This window comes from Cynocephalus volans, chromosome 5, assembly GCF_027409185.1.
Source record: "Cynocephalus volans isolate mCynVol1 chromosome 5, mCynVol1.pri, whole genome shotgun sequence".
Lineage (NCBI taxonomy): Eukaryota > Metazoa > Chordata > Mammalia > Dermoptera > Cynocephalidae > Cynocephalus > Cynocephalus volans.
This window is the reverse complement of record NC_084464.1, coordinates 164512906-164526566: the sequence shown is the minus strand read 5'-3', so window position 1 is coordinate 164526566 and position 13661 is coordinate 164512906. Positions and strand designations below refer to the sequence as shown.

Sequence of the window (13661 nt, the reverse complement as noted above, 5' to 3'; positions counted from 1 at the left end):
CTCTGTGTTACCAGATCTTCCCTCCTCATGGCACTTACCACGTTCTACTTGTGTATTTGTGCAGGTCTTCCACCATACTGGAGTTCTGTCCAAGTGTTTCTTTTGTCCACCTCTGCACACAGTGCTAACACAGTTCATACACACAACACGTACTAAATGAATAAATATTGCTACAGAAATGCTCTCCCCACAGAATATTCCTTCTTATCTAAGGACTCAAGTCTGTAACCATGTCCCTGATCCTCGCCATACAAACAGAGTACTTACCACATCATTGCCATTTTCCCCCAGTTTATCTGTCATACTAAAATGGGAGCTATTCAAGAAAAGGACTACCTGTCAATTAAGTGTCACGTGCTCAGCACTTAGTAGAGTGACCCTCACATAGTAGGTGCTCACTAGACAAGTAGATGTGGAGACAGAGAGGGACAAAGGTGCTGAGTGGCAGGGTCAACAGTTAACCTACAATGTGGACCTCAAACCATGGAACGCAGTCCGTGCTAGTTAGCTCGCTTCTTCTTAGGGCACAGACAGTCTATTACCATAAGTCTGTTTTGCTTCCTTTCTTGAGATCACAGACTATTTCATTCCTTCATCCTTTGTAAGCCCAGGCCCTAACAAAACTTGACACGTAACAGGCTCTCAACAAATAAGTACTAGTCTGAATGAATAAATACTGCATTAGCCTACAATAAATCCTCACAGTCCAAGAGAAATACTTAACAGTCCATAATTTTAACACGGTTAACAAAAAAAAAAAAAAGTAACAGAAACAACTTCTCATTCTACTCAGCACATGACATAGGGACATAACTATTTCCAAAGTGTTTGCTGCTCATGGGCATCAGTTCACGAATGCAAATCATAATCACCATTGTATTTAATGTAAAATCTGCACTGCTTCTCAAGAACCAAGCTGGCGATACCAATCACATGTATTTGTAATTACATAACGAAGATAAAACATTTAAAACATCATTACACTAACAAAAGGTTAACATTCCAGAAACTGCTGTTCAGAAGCTGTGCAAATTACAAACAAGCAGCACTTGGTCATTTAAGTGCCACCTGGTTAAAAAAAACAAAACAAAAAAAACCCTTTTTAAAAAAAAGTTAAATTATATTTTCTGCAAGAATATGGACCACAAGAGTCTAGAGGCAAATGCTACATTAAACTGATACAGATAAGGAAAACGGGTGGCTGAAAATCTGAAGATACATGCATCCTATAAGGCTAGTTTAGTGTGTACACTTTGTTCTCATCACAAACTTAACTATGCTGACATACGATTCTTAAATATTCACAGAGAGTCCTTGATTCATAGAAGAAAAGCATATTTAACTTCCCACCTAGAAACTTCCTCCAGGGCTATTCACCAAGCTTTACTGTTTCTTACAAGAAGAAAAAACAAAGGCTCAACACCAGAAACGTGAGTCTGTAGGATTAAAGAAGGACCATAAACCTGCTGCTATGTCTGAAATTCCCCCTTCTTTTTTAGGAATGCCAAATATTTGCTCAACAGAAGTCAAGAAACTGTTAGCAATAATCAAGGAATTATCTCTAGAAGATTCTGCTAAAATTCAAATGTTACCTGGGGAAAAATTGTTAGTTAATATGTAAATAAAACTTTATGAAATTAAATTAACCAAGCCATAGCAGTCAGTAGAATCAGGGTCTACAAGAATCACACAACAAGCAAGCTTTGTTTGTTTAATTTTAAGCAAAGATCAGAAAAGGGCTGAGGCAACAGCCAGAGCAGAGTCAAGGAGGGCACCACTGAGCAGAAGTACAGCAAGAGGAAGGACCAAACGCAGCGGTACGGGCAGACACAGGGTCTTGTTATGAAACCCGAAATCACAGCCAGTGCTTTCAGAAAGCTAACAACATTTCTCAAACCCTTCACTCACACTCAAATTACTGGTTGCTATGTAAGATACAAGGTAGCATGACAGTCTGCATACAGTTGGAAAATAAAATATGGCACATACAACAGGGCTACAAAACACAGAATCAACTATTTCAAAGATAAAATTATAATAAGGTTTTAAAAAGTCAAGATGAAAAATCAATACACATGTATTATGTATGACATATACATATATATGCACCTAAGTATACAATCTAAACAAAACAGGAGATGTTTTATTCACAGCATGCCTATGGCTCCTCCTGAAAATTAAGTTCAAGATTATTCTATTTATAAATTATTTTCCTATAAAACTTCGAAACACTGCTTTCATTGTAGTGATCTTAAATTTCTGGATTTTACAAACACAGTGGTGAACAGAAGGTTCTAGAGTCAGACTATCCGGGTTAAAATCATTGCTCTATGGCTTACTAGTTGCATACCCTTGAGCAAATTATTTAATCTCCCAGTACCTTGGATTCTTCATCCAAAAATGGTAATAGCAAAAGTACCCACACCTCATGGGATAGCTATGAGAACTGAAAGAGATAAAGAACACAAAGCATTTACACTAATGTCAGGTACGCTGTATGCATTCACTATACGTGAAGTTTGACAGCCATTATCAAAATTAGCAAGGTAGGTAGATTTTAAAAACTGGAGGCCTGGCAGACCACATGGCTGGACAGGAAACATGATTCTAAAATGGCTAAAAATGGAAAACAACTAATAACCAGATACAACTAAACACACACACTCACAACACTTTTTTTTCCCCGCCAAATAAGATAAAATCATGTAAGAAAAGCCTGGAAGGCAGTGAAGAATTTCTTTCAGATGCCAGAAGGCTGGGTAACTTGTTACCTTTATTTCCACTTGTCAGTATTTTCCGAATGTTCTAAAATAAGCATATTACTTTTATAATAGAAAAAAACAATTTCTAAATGTATAATCTTACTACAATGAAGCAAATACACTAACTCCTTCATGTCTAAGCACACTTTCAACAATATACTTTTAAAATCAGCTGTAAAATAACATTATATTTTTAATGCTTTTCCTGATTTACTAGTCTTAAATCTCACCATCCTTGATATTTCCCAAAATAACAATTTCATGAAGGTAATAAAAAAATAATTTTAAAAAACCTGAAATCAGCAAGCTTGGCATAAAAACATCATTAACTGTACCAGGAACTCAATAAGGCCACCTTTGCCAAACTTGAATTAAAAGCACATTTTAAAATATTCAAGGCCCTAAACATTAAATGCAGTAAAAACACTGTCCATGGTACTCCTGGCAGGCTCCTCTTCTTGAATAAGTAGAAGCTTAGCTGATCTACAAAGGAATTGTTACAAATTCACATATTCAGCAATTAAGATTTATCTGTATTTTATTACCCTGATAAATTAAAACAATATGTTTACTAATAACCATGTTTCACCAAATGGTTAAAAATAGTGAACCATCAAAATAGTTCAGTGATGCTATCTGTAATAATAAATAAAATGATCACCTGAAAATTTAAAGTAAACTTACATGGGTAGCCATGAATTAACAACACAATGTATCTGTTGCAAAACAAGTTGCCACTGAGTAGAAATAAATTAATCTTAAGTGTTGTCAATTTTTAATATAAATTCAGTATTCAAATATTTTGTTTTTACCACACATATCTGTTTAAGTAATATATTCACATATTATTTTGAAGTACTAAAATTCCATGTGTGTGTGATGGGTTTTAGAACATAAATACTATCTGACTGTGCTTGTGTGTCTGTCTCTCAGGAAGTAGACTAAGAGAAAATACAACCAAAAACAGTAGGAAAATAGGCCACTCTTACATAGCCAATGGTTGGCATAACTCAAAGTTTATATTTGGGCGAGGAAGACTGAAAGGACAGACAAGTGCCAAAAGACATAAGCGCACATTAAACAACTAAATAACTTACCACATTACTTGGAATATATTAGACACCACTGTTTTCTGAACTAGAAAAATGTCTGAGTAGAAATGTAAATGACCTATGAGTAGGAGTGGCTTAGGTCACACCCTAAATCAATCAGGGTAATAAAACTTGATGGTCATCACTTTTGCTAGGTTGTGGCCGGTATTCTTTAAAACAAATATGTAAATGCTTGCATCTTACTAATGATAACTGATGGAGTTTGGATGTGTTGTCCCCTCCAAAACTCATGTGGAAATTTGATCTCCAATGTGGCAGTGCTGGAAACTGATTGAGTCATGGGGGCAGATCCCTCATGAATGGATTAGTGCTTTCCCTGGGGGAGGAAGAGTAGTGAGTGAGTTCTCCCTCTATTAGTTCCCGCAAGAGCTTGTTGTTTATAGGACCCTGGCACCTCCTCTCTGTCTCTCTCTTGCTTCCTCTCACCATGTGATCTGCCTGTACCCTCCAGCTGCCTGCGGCTTTTCGCCATGAGAAGCAGCCTGAGGCCCATGCCAGATGCAGCTGTCCCAGAATCGTAAGCCAAGTAACTCTCTGTCCTTTATAAATTACCCAGTCTCAGGTATTTCTGTTATAGCAACACATAATGGACTAAAACAATAACTAAAAATCAAAATGAGGTATTTATAAATATAGAAAATAACCAAATACATAATGCATTAAATAAAATATGTGTTGATATCTACCCTTCCATAATAATAAGCCCTGTGTTTACATTTTATTTTTTCCCTGAAACACTATAGGAAAGGGAGTGGCAGCTGCCCAAGTACTGAGCTGACCTGAGCTGTCAAAGACTCCAGGTTGCTCTTGCATGCAGCTGGAAATTCCACAGCCACAACCAGCCATGGCCCTTGGAAATATGCGTATGTTCACAATTTAAATATTACATATCTGTTTATATTATAGCCCTACTTGGAAAATGCCATGAATGTAGACTTTAATATGTAACTTGGAATACTTATTAAAAAAAAAAAAAAATCAACCCAAACCAAAATTTTTAAAACCCATCACCAAATATTCTAGGGCAGTAGCTCACAAACTGTAGACTATGAATCCCTGGGATTCTGCAGACCTTTTCAGATCATCCGTGAGGTCACAACTATTTTCATAATGATACTCAGACAGCATTAGCCTTTCTCATTGTGTTGGCATTTGCACAGATGATCAAAAGTAACAATATGTAAAGCTGATAGCATCCCAGCACAAATCTCGGCAATAGCATTAAAATGTACCATGTACAAAATACACTTTTCACTACTATGCACTCAACCTTTGAGAAAACAAGAGCCAGTTTCACTTAAGAATGTCTCTGATAAAACAGAAAAAATGATTGATTTTATTGAACCTTGACTCTTGAGTACATGTTTGTTCAATATTATGTGTCAAAATGGAAAGTATACATAGAGTACTTCTGCTACATAACAAAGTTTGATAGACATCTTAAGAAAAAGTACTTGTGCAATTGTTAAAATGGTGAATTAGTTACTTTTTTCATGGAATATCATTTTTACTTGAAAGAACGACTGACAAACTATGGTTATTCAGGCTTGAATATTTGGCAGACATTTTCTCAAAATTGAATAAAGCAAACTTGTCCCTTCAAGAGCTGCTTACAATGGTGCTGCCAATAATAAAATCTGAACTTCAAAATGAAAATTAATTTTTAAAACTTGAGAGCTTCCCTGTACTTAAAATTTTTCTGATAAGATCAATGGTACATTAATAAATGTTAACACTATGATACTGTTTAAGGAAATCTGTCAACATTTGGTAGATCTGCATAACTCAACAAACCAATAATTTCCAAATGATCGATGCATGATAGAACAAAATCATGCATGGGTAAAAGGTCCACTCAAAGTGCAAAACAGACAGACGAATTTTAATGTAACAGAATATAAAAAGTATTTAAAAGAATCTTCCAAAAAAGAATTAGTAACGAAAATGAAAATAAATTATTTAAGCTCAAACTAGAAACCTTGGTATGACTGATACTTATTACTCTTATTACCAATGTCTCTTAAAAATAATCACCCCAAGGTTTTGCCAACAAAATAACTAATGTAAAAAGTGTAGTGTAATGTAACCTAAGAATTCACTTAAAAGCTCATGTAAAATCACAGTATATTACAAAGAACAAATGTTCTTCACAACCTATGTAAAATCATGGTATACTGTACAAGCATCTAGGAGTCTGGAGCACTCAGATATTTATTCAGATAACAATAACAATATCCATTTAAAAATAACATGTTTGAAAGATACCTTTCCAATCTATGGATTTTGTACTAAGCATGTTTGTAAGAGGTTACAAAAGTTAAAAATTCAATGGCTTTTTAAATATTCGACAGTGCAGGGACCATATTGTTAACTCCCACTTCATTTCCTCTACTAAACATATGGAACTAAATTCAAAGGGCAAAAGGGAGGAGCTGGCAATCTCAAGTCTGAATACCAAGAGCTGGTAATAGTGGCACAGAAAAGATACTGTAAGACAGAATTTTTGTTGGGTCTCCTGTAAAAATCATGAAATAGAAAGAATAATAAATAGGTCACCATGGAAAGAACCACTATGAGCAAACAAGGGTAAAGAGAAAGTACATTCCTGAAAGGACTGAAAGGTTTGTTTGCAAAGAGCAGAATTTGCCTTATTTTCCTTTAACAGAACATGTATGAAATTAAGCAAAGAGACCTATGAGCTATGATTGTGAATAAAAACAAGGCAAGTGGACCACTCTTAACCAATAAAACACCCTCAAACAACAGAAACACGAATCATGGAATGCAATTGTAGGGGTCAAACTCTCTCCTATTTTGAAAATCGGAGAAACTCTCAGGTGGAGTTTTAGGAGGCAAGGCATGACTTCCTAGTTTGGAAAAAACCTGTAACACTGTCTTTTACTACAGATGGTGGCAGAGCGAGACTCAACAGTAATATGTCCTCTTTCAATCTGCCTCTACCCTACCAAAACGGAAGATAGTTTTAAAAACACAAGGAAAATACCTAAATATTCTGTGAAAATGGTCTCGTCCTGTCTGCCTAGGTCAACTGGGCACTAGTAAATTTCAGGAAGTTCGAAAGTGCAGAAACCAAAAAAACAATTTAAGCAAGTCCATCCTGTTCATACCTAGAGTTAATGGAAACAATCCCAGTTTATGCCTGTAGTCCCGGTATAATTATTAATAGTGCCCACTTTCACTCACAGTTTTCCATATGATCATTCTAACTATAATGTTAAGAAAATATTTACAAGGTAAAGCATGTTGTGTGTGTTGGACTTAAAAGCATAACAATGTAAACAAGTACAACAAAAATTCACATTTCTTTTTTTCAGTAAGCCATAAAATTTTAACATTAAATTTCTTGTGTGTAAAAGTACAGAAATTTTGGCTATTTTCCATCCATAATAAACTATTTCATTTCAGTTTCTCCAAGTAATTTCACTCATAACACATATTTGCAAACTTGCAAGTCTGAAACTTTAAATTATCCTTAACTTTTGGGACTAACTTATACTGGGAAAATATTCTTCTGCTTTACGTATGAACCACCTCTCCATGTGCTAATTTTCACTTTATTAAGTATATTCACTTTCTAATTAAATTATAATATGGTTTTGGTCAATCATACATTTCAAAATGATGACTGAATTTTTACCTTTTTATTGTTGCTAGAATAAAACCTCAACCAGACGACCTGAGATGGGAAAACAAACATCCCCCTTGCCACCTCTCAGCCTGCCTTAGCCCCATTATACACTACTAGAAATGTTAAGAAAAATCTGCTCATGAATAAAGATGGTACAGTTCTCACAACATGCACACACCTGCTGTCAATTCAGACATGTGCAAACACCAACTGGAAGTGCACTGGTTGACTTTCAGGCCCTGTGTTAACCAACAATCACATGCCCAGAACTGGCCAACAGGTCTGTGGGATTCAGCACACTACTGAGTATCTAACTTACCAGTGTAAATACAGGTCAAACGCATACATTTGATCCCTGTTCAAAGTGAAATGAGTATATCCTAAATACAATCAGCCAGTAAACTAATAAGAAATGACAAACTTCTGAACAAAAATCAAGAAGACTCTGCCTAATCTGAAAATAATTTTCAATTAAGAAGTCAGTTTAGTGTTATGTTCTGTATGTTATTCAAATATCCATTTCATTTATGACAAAGAAAAACTGGCTTATATCAGAATAATAGCTATACCATTTTTTAACATTTTCTGACATTACACCAAAGTTCAAGTCTGGTAAAACTGTTTAGAAACAAATTAACCTATGCCACTAGAATAATAATCAATACCTTGTAATAATGCTTTACACTCTTACAATCACTCAATTAAATCCTTAATGACATAACTACAAACTTTCTTTCCTAAGCTTCCCACCAATTTGGTACCATATCCTGATGTTCTGTGACTCATATTTTTTCAAGAATATGGAAGATCATTTCTAATGCTATTCTACAACTATTCTATTACTATTAATTTAACCACAATCACAATTTAAGGTTTCTACAAAAGCCTGTAGTTAGAACATTTATATTACGATAGATATATAAATGGCATAAAATAAAATTATATTTCATTGGCAGAATGATAGCAAATTGAAATTAGTCTAGATGCAGTTTCAGTTTAAGATAACTAAACAATGTTAGACAAGAGCTACACCTCAGATTCACAAGAACACACCCACACAAACATAAAACCAAATCGGTTACTACAAGACATAAAATGAAGATTAAAAAGAGGCTATAACCACCACTACAGTTCAATTCATCAAACAAACAAAAAAAAAAAACCACACAGATACCAATAAAATACTAAAAACACATCATTGGCAACTGCCTATTTCATTAGAGATTATTCACCAGAAAAAAGATCTTTGGCAATACCAATGTTTAAAAATACAACTTTGCTTTTGAAAATTTCAAATACAGCTAAGTTGTATGATAAAGCACGGCTAAATCCTAAATGCTAGTCCAGAATATAGATTTAGCTATAAGAAGCTATGCAATTATTATTACTTCACCTGAAGACTTCCTGCTACACCTCTCCTAAACAAACTAGAAGTTACTTTTCACATACATCTCTGGGTCATATGAATCACCACATCACTTCTTAGGACTAATCAGAGTATTAATATGTAACATATTCACCTATAATAAAGGGTATATGGGTGTCCACACAAATTCTGGGTTATATTTTCCATTGGGGCAAAAAGAAAGCAATGAACTTAATATATAATAAACGAATGAGTGTTAAGAAATATCTCATGAAGCTATGTAGTCAATTAACTAGCACAATTTTTGCACTTAGGTGTAATCTTCACACAAATCTAAGAATATGACATAGAAACATAAATCTTTATTAACTTAATAGACAATTTTCACTAAATTTTTAAAAAAGCATATACTATATCCCAGGTTTTGTCAGGAATAAAGACATACACAAAGAAAGCCATATTCAATATTCTTTCCACAAAATATTTATTTATTGAGCTCCTAGCACACAACAGACAGAATAACTTTTCCAGAACAAAACTCTAAATGCTTGCCTTCATGTAATGAGGGAGGCAGAAAAGCCAATGGCTATAAGGAAAAGATGTAGTAAGTTAAAACCAACAGAGAGACCTTTGCATAACAAGAGAAACCCTCTTCTGAGGAGGCAGAGGGAAGGAAAAAGATCAGGAATGCCTAAAAGAAACCAAGCCTTAACATTAAAAATGATAAAAGGACAGGACTAAAAAGTTTTAGGAAGCTTTCATGATCTATAGCTTTCCATAGTAATCAAAACATTAATTTATCTTAACATTAATCTCTTGGTGATAAAACGTCAACATTTAGTTTAGATCAGCAACTCTCATTTTACAAATACCATTAGAATCTAGGATTTCAGGTGAGGAAGGGGTTGAAAAACACCCCAAAAATAACTTATTGTTTGGTAGCCCTCCTTTTACACACAAAAGTAAATATAATGGAAAAAGCTAATTAATAAGGTTTATTTTAAAAGATATTCTTAAAAAGTGAATGTAATCCACAGAACCAAGTTTACTGTCTTCCTAAATATAGAAACCACAAAATTATCAGTGATTATCAAAGCTGCCTAAAACCACCAATCACAGATGATTAAGAGTTACAAAATGTGATGACAGATACTAATCACTGTGCCAAAAAAAAAAAAAAGGAAACAAAAGAAAAAGCCCACAACTAGTCTCTCATACACATACATAAAAAGACTAACCAAGTAAATAAAGATAAGGCTTAAATCTTATTTCTACAAATCAACTTCTACAGTGAATTTGCTCAGTATTTATTGAACATGTACTAAGGATCAGTATAATGCTTATGTTCTTGTAGAAAACTAATATATTTGACTTGTGATGACCAAATAGAGTAAAAATAATCAATCATTAGAGTAAAAAATTTTCAGAGACACAAGTTTAGATAAGGCAAATTAAAACCATTGGCCCTGAATTACTGCGTTAGAGAATTATTTAACATTGAGTAAGTTTACCTACATCATAATAAAAGATACAACATGTGACACATAAAGTTTATCTTCTGAGATCAAAATAAATTTAACAGTAAACAACGGTTCTCCAGAAAACAAAATATAAAGTGTGAGCTAACCACCAGAAAACAAAAAAGCTAAAAAACAAACAAACAAACAAAAAAAACGACATTTAAAAAAACCAATTCACTTCATTATGAAAAGCTTTCTGATACAATTCTGAAGAATCATTTCTAAAAACAAAAATGTTCAGATGTAAGTGGGGAGAAAAAAATAGTTAATGAAACACATAATCTTTAGTCCTTCAATTTTTGCTTTGCTTCAATACATGTACACAGTAACTTTTCACCTGCAGAATAACTTAAAAAGTAGATTCCCAAATAACAGGCCAATCTTAATTCAATAACAACTCATATTTCTGAGTAGAACTGTGGTGACTAGAGGCTAGGATGGGGTGGGGTATGAGGAAATAGTGAGAGGTTGGTTAATGAACACCAAATTACAGCTAGATAGGAAAAATAAGCTCTAGCAGTATACAATAGTGCTTGGCATCTATAATTAACAATAATGTATTGTATGTTCTCAAATGGCTAGAAGAGAGAAGCGCAAATGCTCTCATCACAAAGAATAAATTCTTGTGATGATGGATTTGCTAACTAGCCTGATTTGATCATTACACACTGTATACATGTACTGAAATAACCTGTAAATATATACAATCAATACTTACAATTAAAAAATAAGTTCCTTAAAAAAAAATTAGTCATATCTTCAAGAAAAGTTTCAATTGAGCTATTAAAAATAAAATTTAATTAAATCGATTAACTATAATCTATTTCTGATTTAGGATATTTTAGAAATGCCAATTCAATTTGAAAACCCAAAGAGTAAATGGAATTCTCTATTAATAAACTGAAAAAAGATTCCTTTCCTCAACCAGACTCGACAAATCTCTCAAAAAAAACCCCAAAATAGATCCAAACAAAAACACTATATACTAAGATAATATTTTACTTTCAAATTTTTTTATCCTGCAATAAAAAGAAAAATGAACTCATTCTGAAAGATAACAAAATTCTTAAACTAAATTTCTGCATGTCACCTGTCAAATAATAAGTCTATGAATGAACACTTAACTACATAGTATTAATTTACTTACTAGGACGTAACTCATGAAATCATTACAGGAAATAAGTTGTTAATCAGGAGTAAGTTAACATAATATTAGCGTTCAAATTACCAACGTGAACTTAAAAATTTATATCAGCATTCAACTAAGGATTTAAAAAATAGCTATACCTATGTAAAGTGTGGTCATAGATATAGATGAAGACAGAAGACACGGAATCCTTCCCACCACAGGTAAATAAAGAAGTAGAAAAAGTAGAAGTCAAGTTTACTCTAAAATACAAACTGGGATTTAATGATATGGAAAGGGACTACATTTCATGAGAATGTTCAAATTTGCCGAACATGTTTTGGTGCCTAAGAGCTGTTATTCAGCAAATATTAACAACTATGAATCACGAATTAAGATAATTTCCTGATTGGGCACAAATCCTGTGTCAAGTGTATTTCACGCTGTTGAAATCTATGCAGCAATTTAGGAATGAAATACGATTCTCAACACACACTATTACAAAACGATTTACAGTGACTTTTCATCTCTCTTTTCTTCTCCCATATGATCTCTCCTATCCTAGTGGATTCGGACTCAAACGCATTTTTAAAAACCGTTCAGAACTCTTCCAGCAGCTTTGTTATAAACAACTGCCATTGTGCTAGGCCAAGAGCAAGGGTGATTTCCTCCTTTCTCAGGGAGCCTGCACAGGACTGGCCACCACCCTCCAGGCCCAGGCTGTCAGGGCCAGCAGGAGCACAGGACGCGGCCACCCTCCCCCGCACCGATGCTCGCATGACCTCTGCACTTTGACCAGCCAGATGAGATGGGGGGGTGAGCTCTCCCCCACCTGAAGGGCATTCAGCACAGGGGAGTGCACACATTCTTTCGCACTGGAGTTAAATTCCGAGCTTGCATTATCAGTAAACCCGCACAAGCCCAACAACTCTTCTGATTCTGACTGCACTCGCTGCTAACAACCCCAAGTTTTCAAACCTACTGAAGCAAAACACCAGCCAGTCACATGCTCTCGCGGAGCGACAAAGACCTATTTCACCAACAGTCTAGGGACACCATTAAAACACAGACCGCAGTCGGGATGAGGGTCCCCCGCCACGCCCGCCTCTCCGCTCCGGGAAGCGCGAAGGGCTCCTCACCGCAGACCCCAGCCCGGAGCCCGCGCAGCCAGGCGCGGCGGAGGCGCAGGTGTGCGCCCGCGCCCGCTCGTCCCCGCGCCGCAGGCCCCGCCAGCCCCACGCGCCCGCGACCCCCGCGCGCCCCCGCGCACCCGCCCAAGGGGCCGCAGATGGCGGGGGGCGGCAGGCGGGGGGCGCCGGACGGACGCGCCCGGGGTGGGTGCGCGGGGACAAACCAGACCGGGGGGAGGGGGAACAGCGGTTAGGGGGCGTAGCGGGGGAGGGGCAGGGGGCGCAGTGAGGGCGAGGGTCGGCCGCGGGGGCGGGGAGAGCCCCGGGTCCTCGTGAGGTTGGGGGTGGGGAGGGGAGGGCGGGTCCTGGGGGGTCCGACGCGAGGCCGGCGGGGGAGGGGCGGCCCGAGGCGGTACCAGGAGAGGGGCGGCGCCCCCTCCCTCCACCGCCCCCTCCCCTTCGGCCTCCCCACGCCCCCCACCCCCGGCCGGCCGGGGCGCTCACCTCGGTCGGCTGGCTGATCTCGAACAGGTCCAGCCGGTTGGCGTTCCAGTGGTGGATGATGTCGGCCAGCTTCCGCCGCTCCTCGTCGCGGCCGCCCGCCGACATGGTCCCGGCCGCGCCTCCCCCCGCGCGGGGCCGGGCCCGGAGGACGGCCGAGGACGACAGGTCCGTGGGGCCGGCGCCCTCCGCCCCGCGCCCCCGCCGCGGCCTCCCTCAGCTCCGCTTGGCCGCCGCCTCAGCGCCCGCGCCGCCTCAGCCCCACCGGCCGGTGTGCGCCCGAGCGCCCGCGCCGCCGCCCGCCGCCGTCGTGCGCGTCCGCCGTGCGCGCCCCCGCCCCCCGCGCGCACGCGCCCCGCCGCACCTCCGGGTCGCTCCGCTAGGTGCTGCTGCCTGGCAGCGCGCGGGGAGGGGGAGGGGGCGGGGCCGCCGGCTGCCGCGGGGCGGGCGGAGGATCCAGTGGGAGATGCGGGGTCCGACGGGAGGGCGGGGGGG

The 13661-nt window shown here is 38.1% G+C and overlaps 1 protein-coding gene and 1 non-coding gene across 15 annotated transcripts in view; both read right to left on the bottom strand.

The window, feature by feature from the left end:
• Positions 1-13415, bottom strand: part of AFDN (afadin, adherens junction formation factor) — a 132520-nt gene extending 119105 nt beyond the window's left edge. For 10 of the 14 annotated variants that reach the window (XM_063096385.1, XM_063096388.1, XM_063096391.1 and 7 more), the window contains exon 1: positions 13170-13414. In XM_063096385.1, coding sequence (XP_062952455.1) covers positions 13170-13274 — 105 coding nt within the window. In that variant the 5' untranslated portion in view covers positions 13275-13414. Of the gene's footprint in view, positions 1-13169 lie in introns of all 14 variants that reach the window. The other 4 variants (XM_063096394.1, XM_063096395.1, XM_063096398.1 and 1 more) reach the window with 2 other exon arrangements.
• On the bottom strand, positions 4610-4739 carry LOC134379376 (small nucleolar RNA SNORA44). Its single transcript, XR_010023775.1, has one exon. It is a non-coding gene; the product is annotated as a small nucleolar RNA SNORA44 (small nucleolar RNA).
• Positions 13416-13661: the final 246 nt, after the last annotated feature.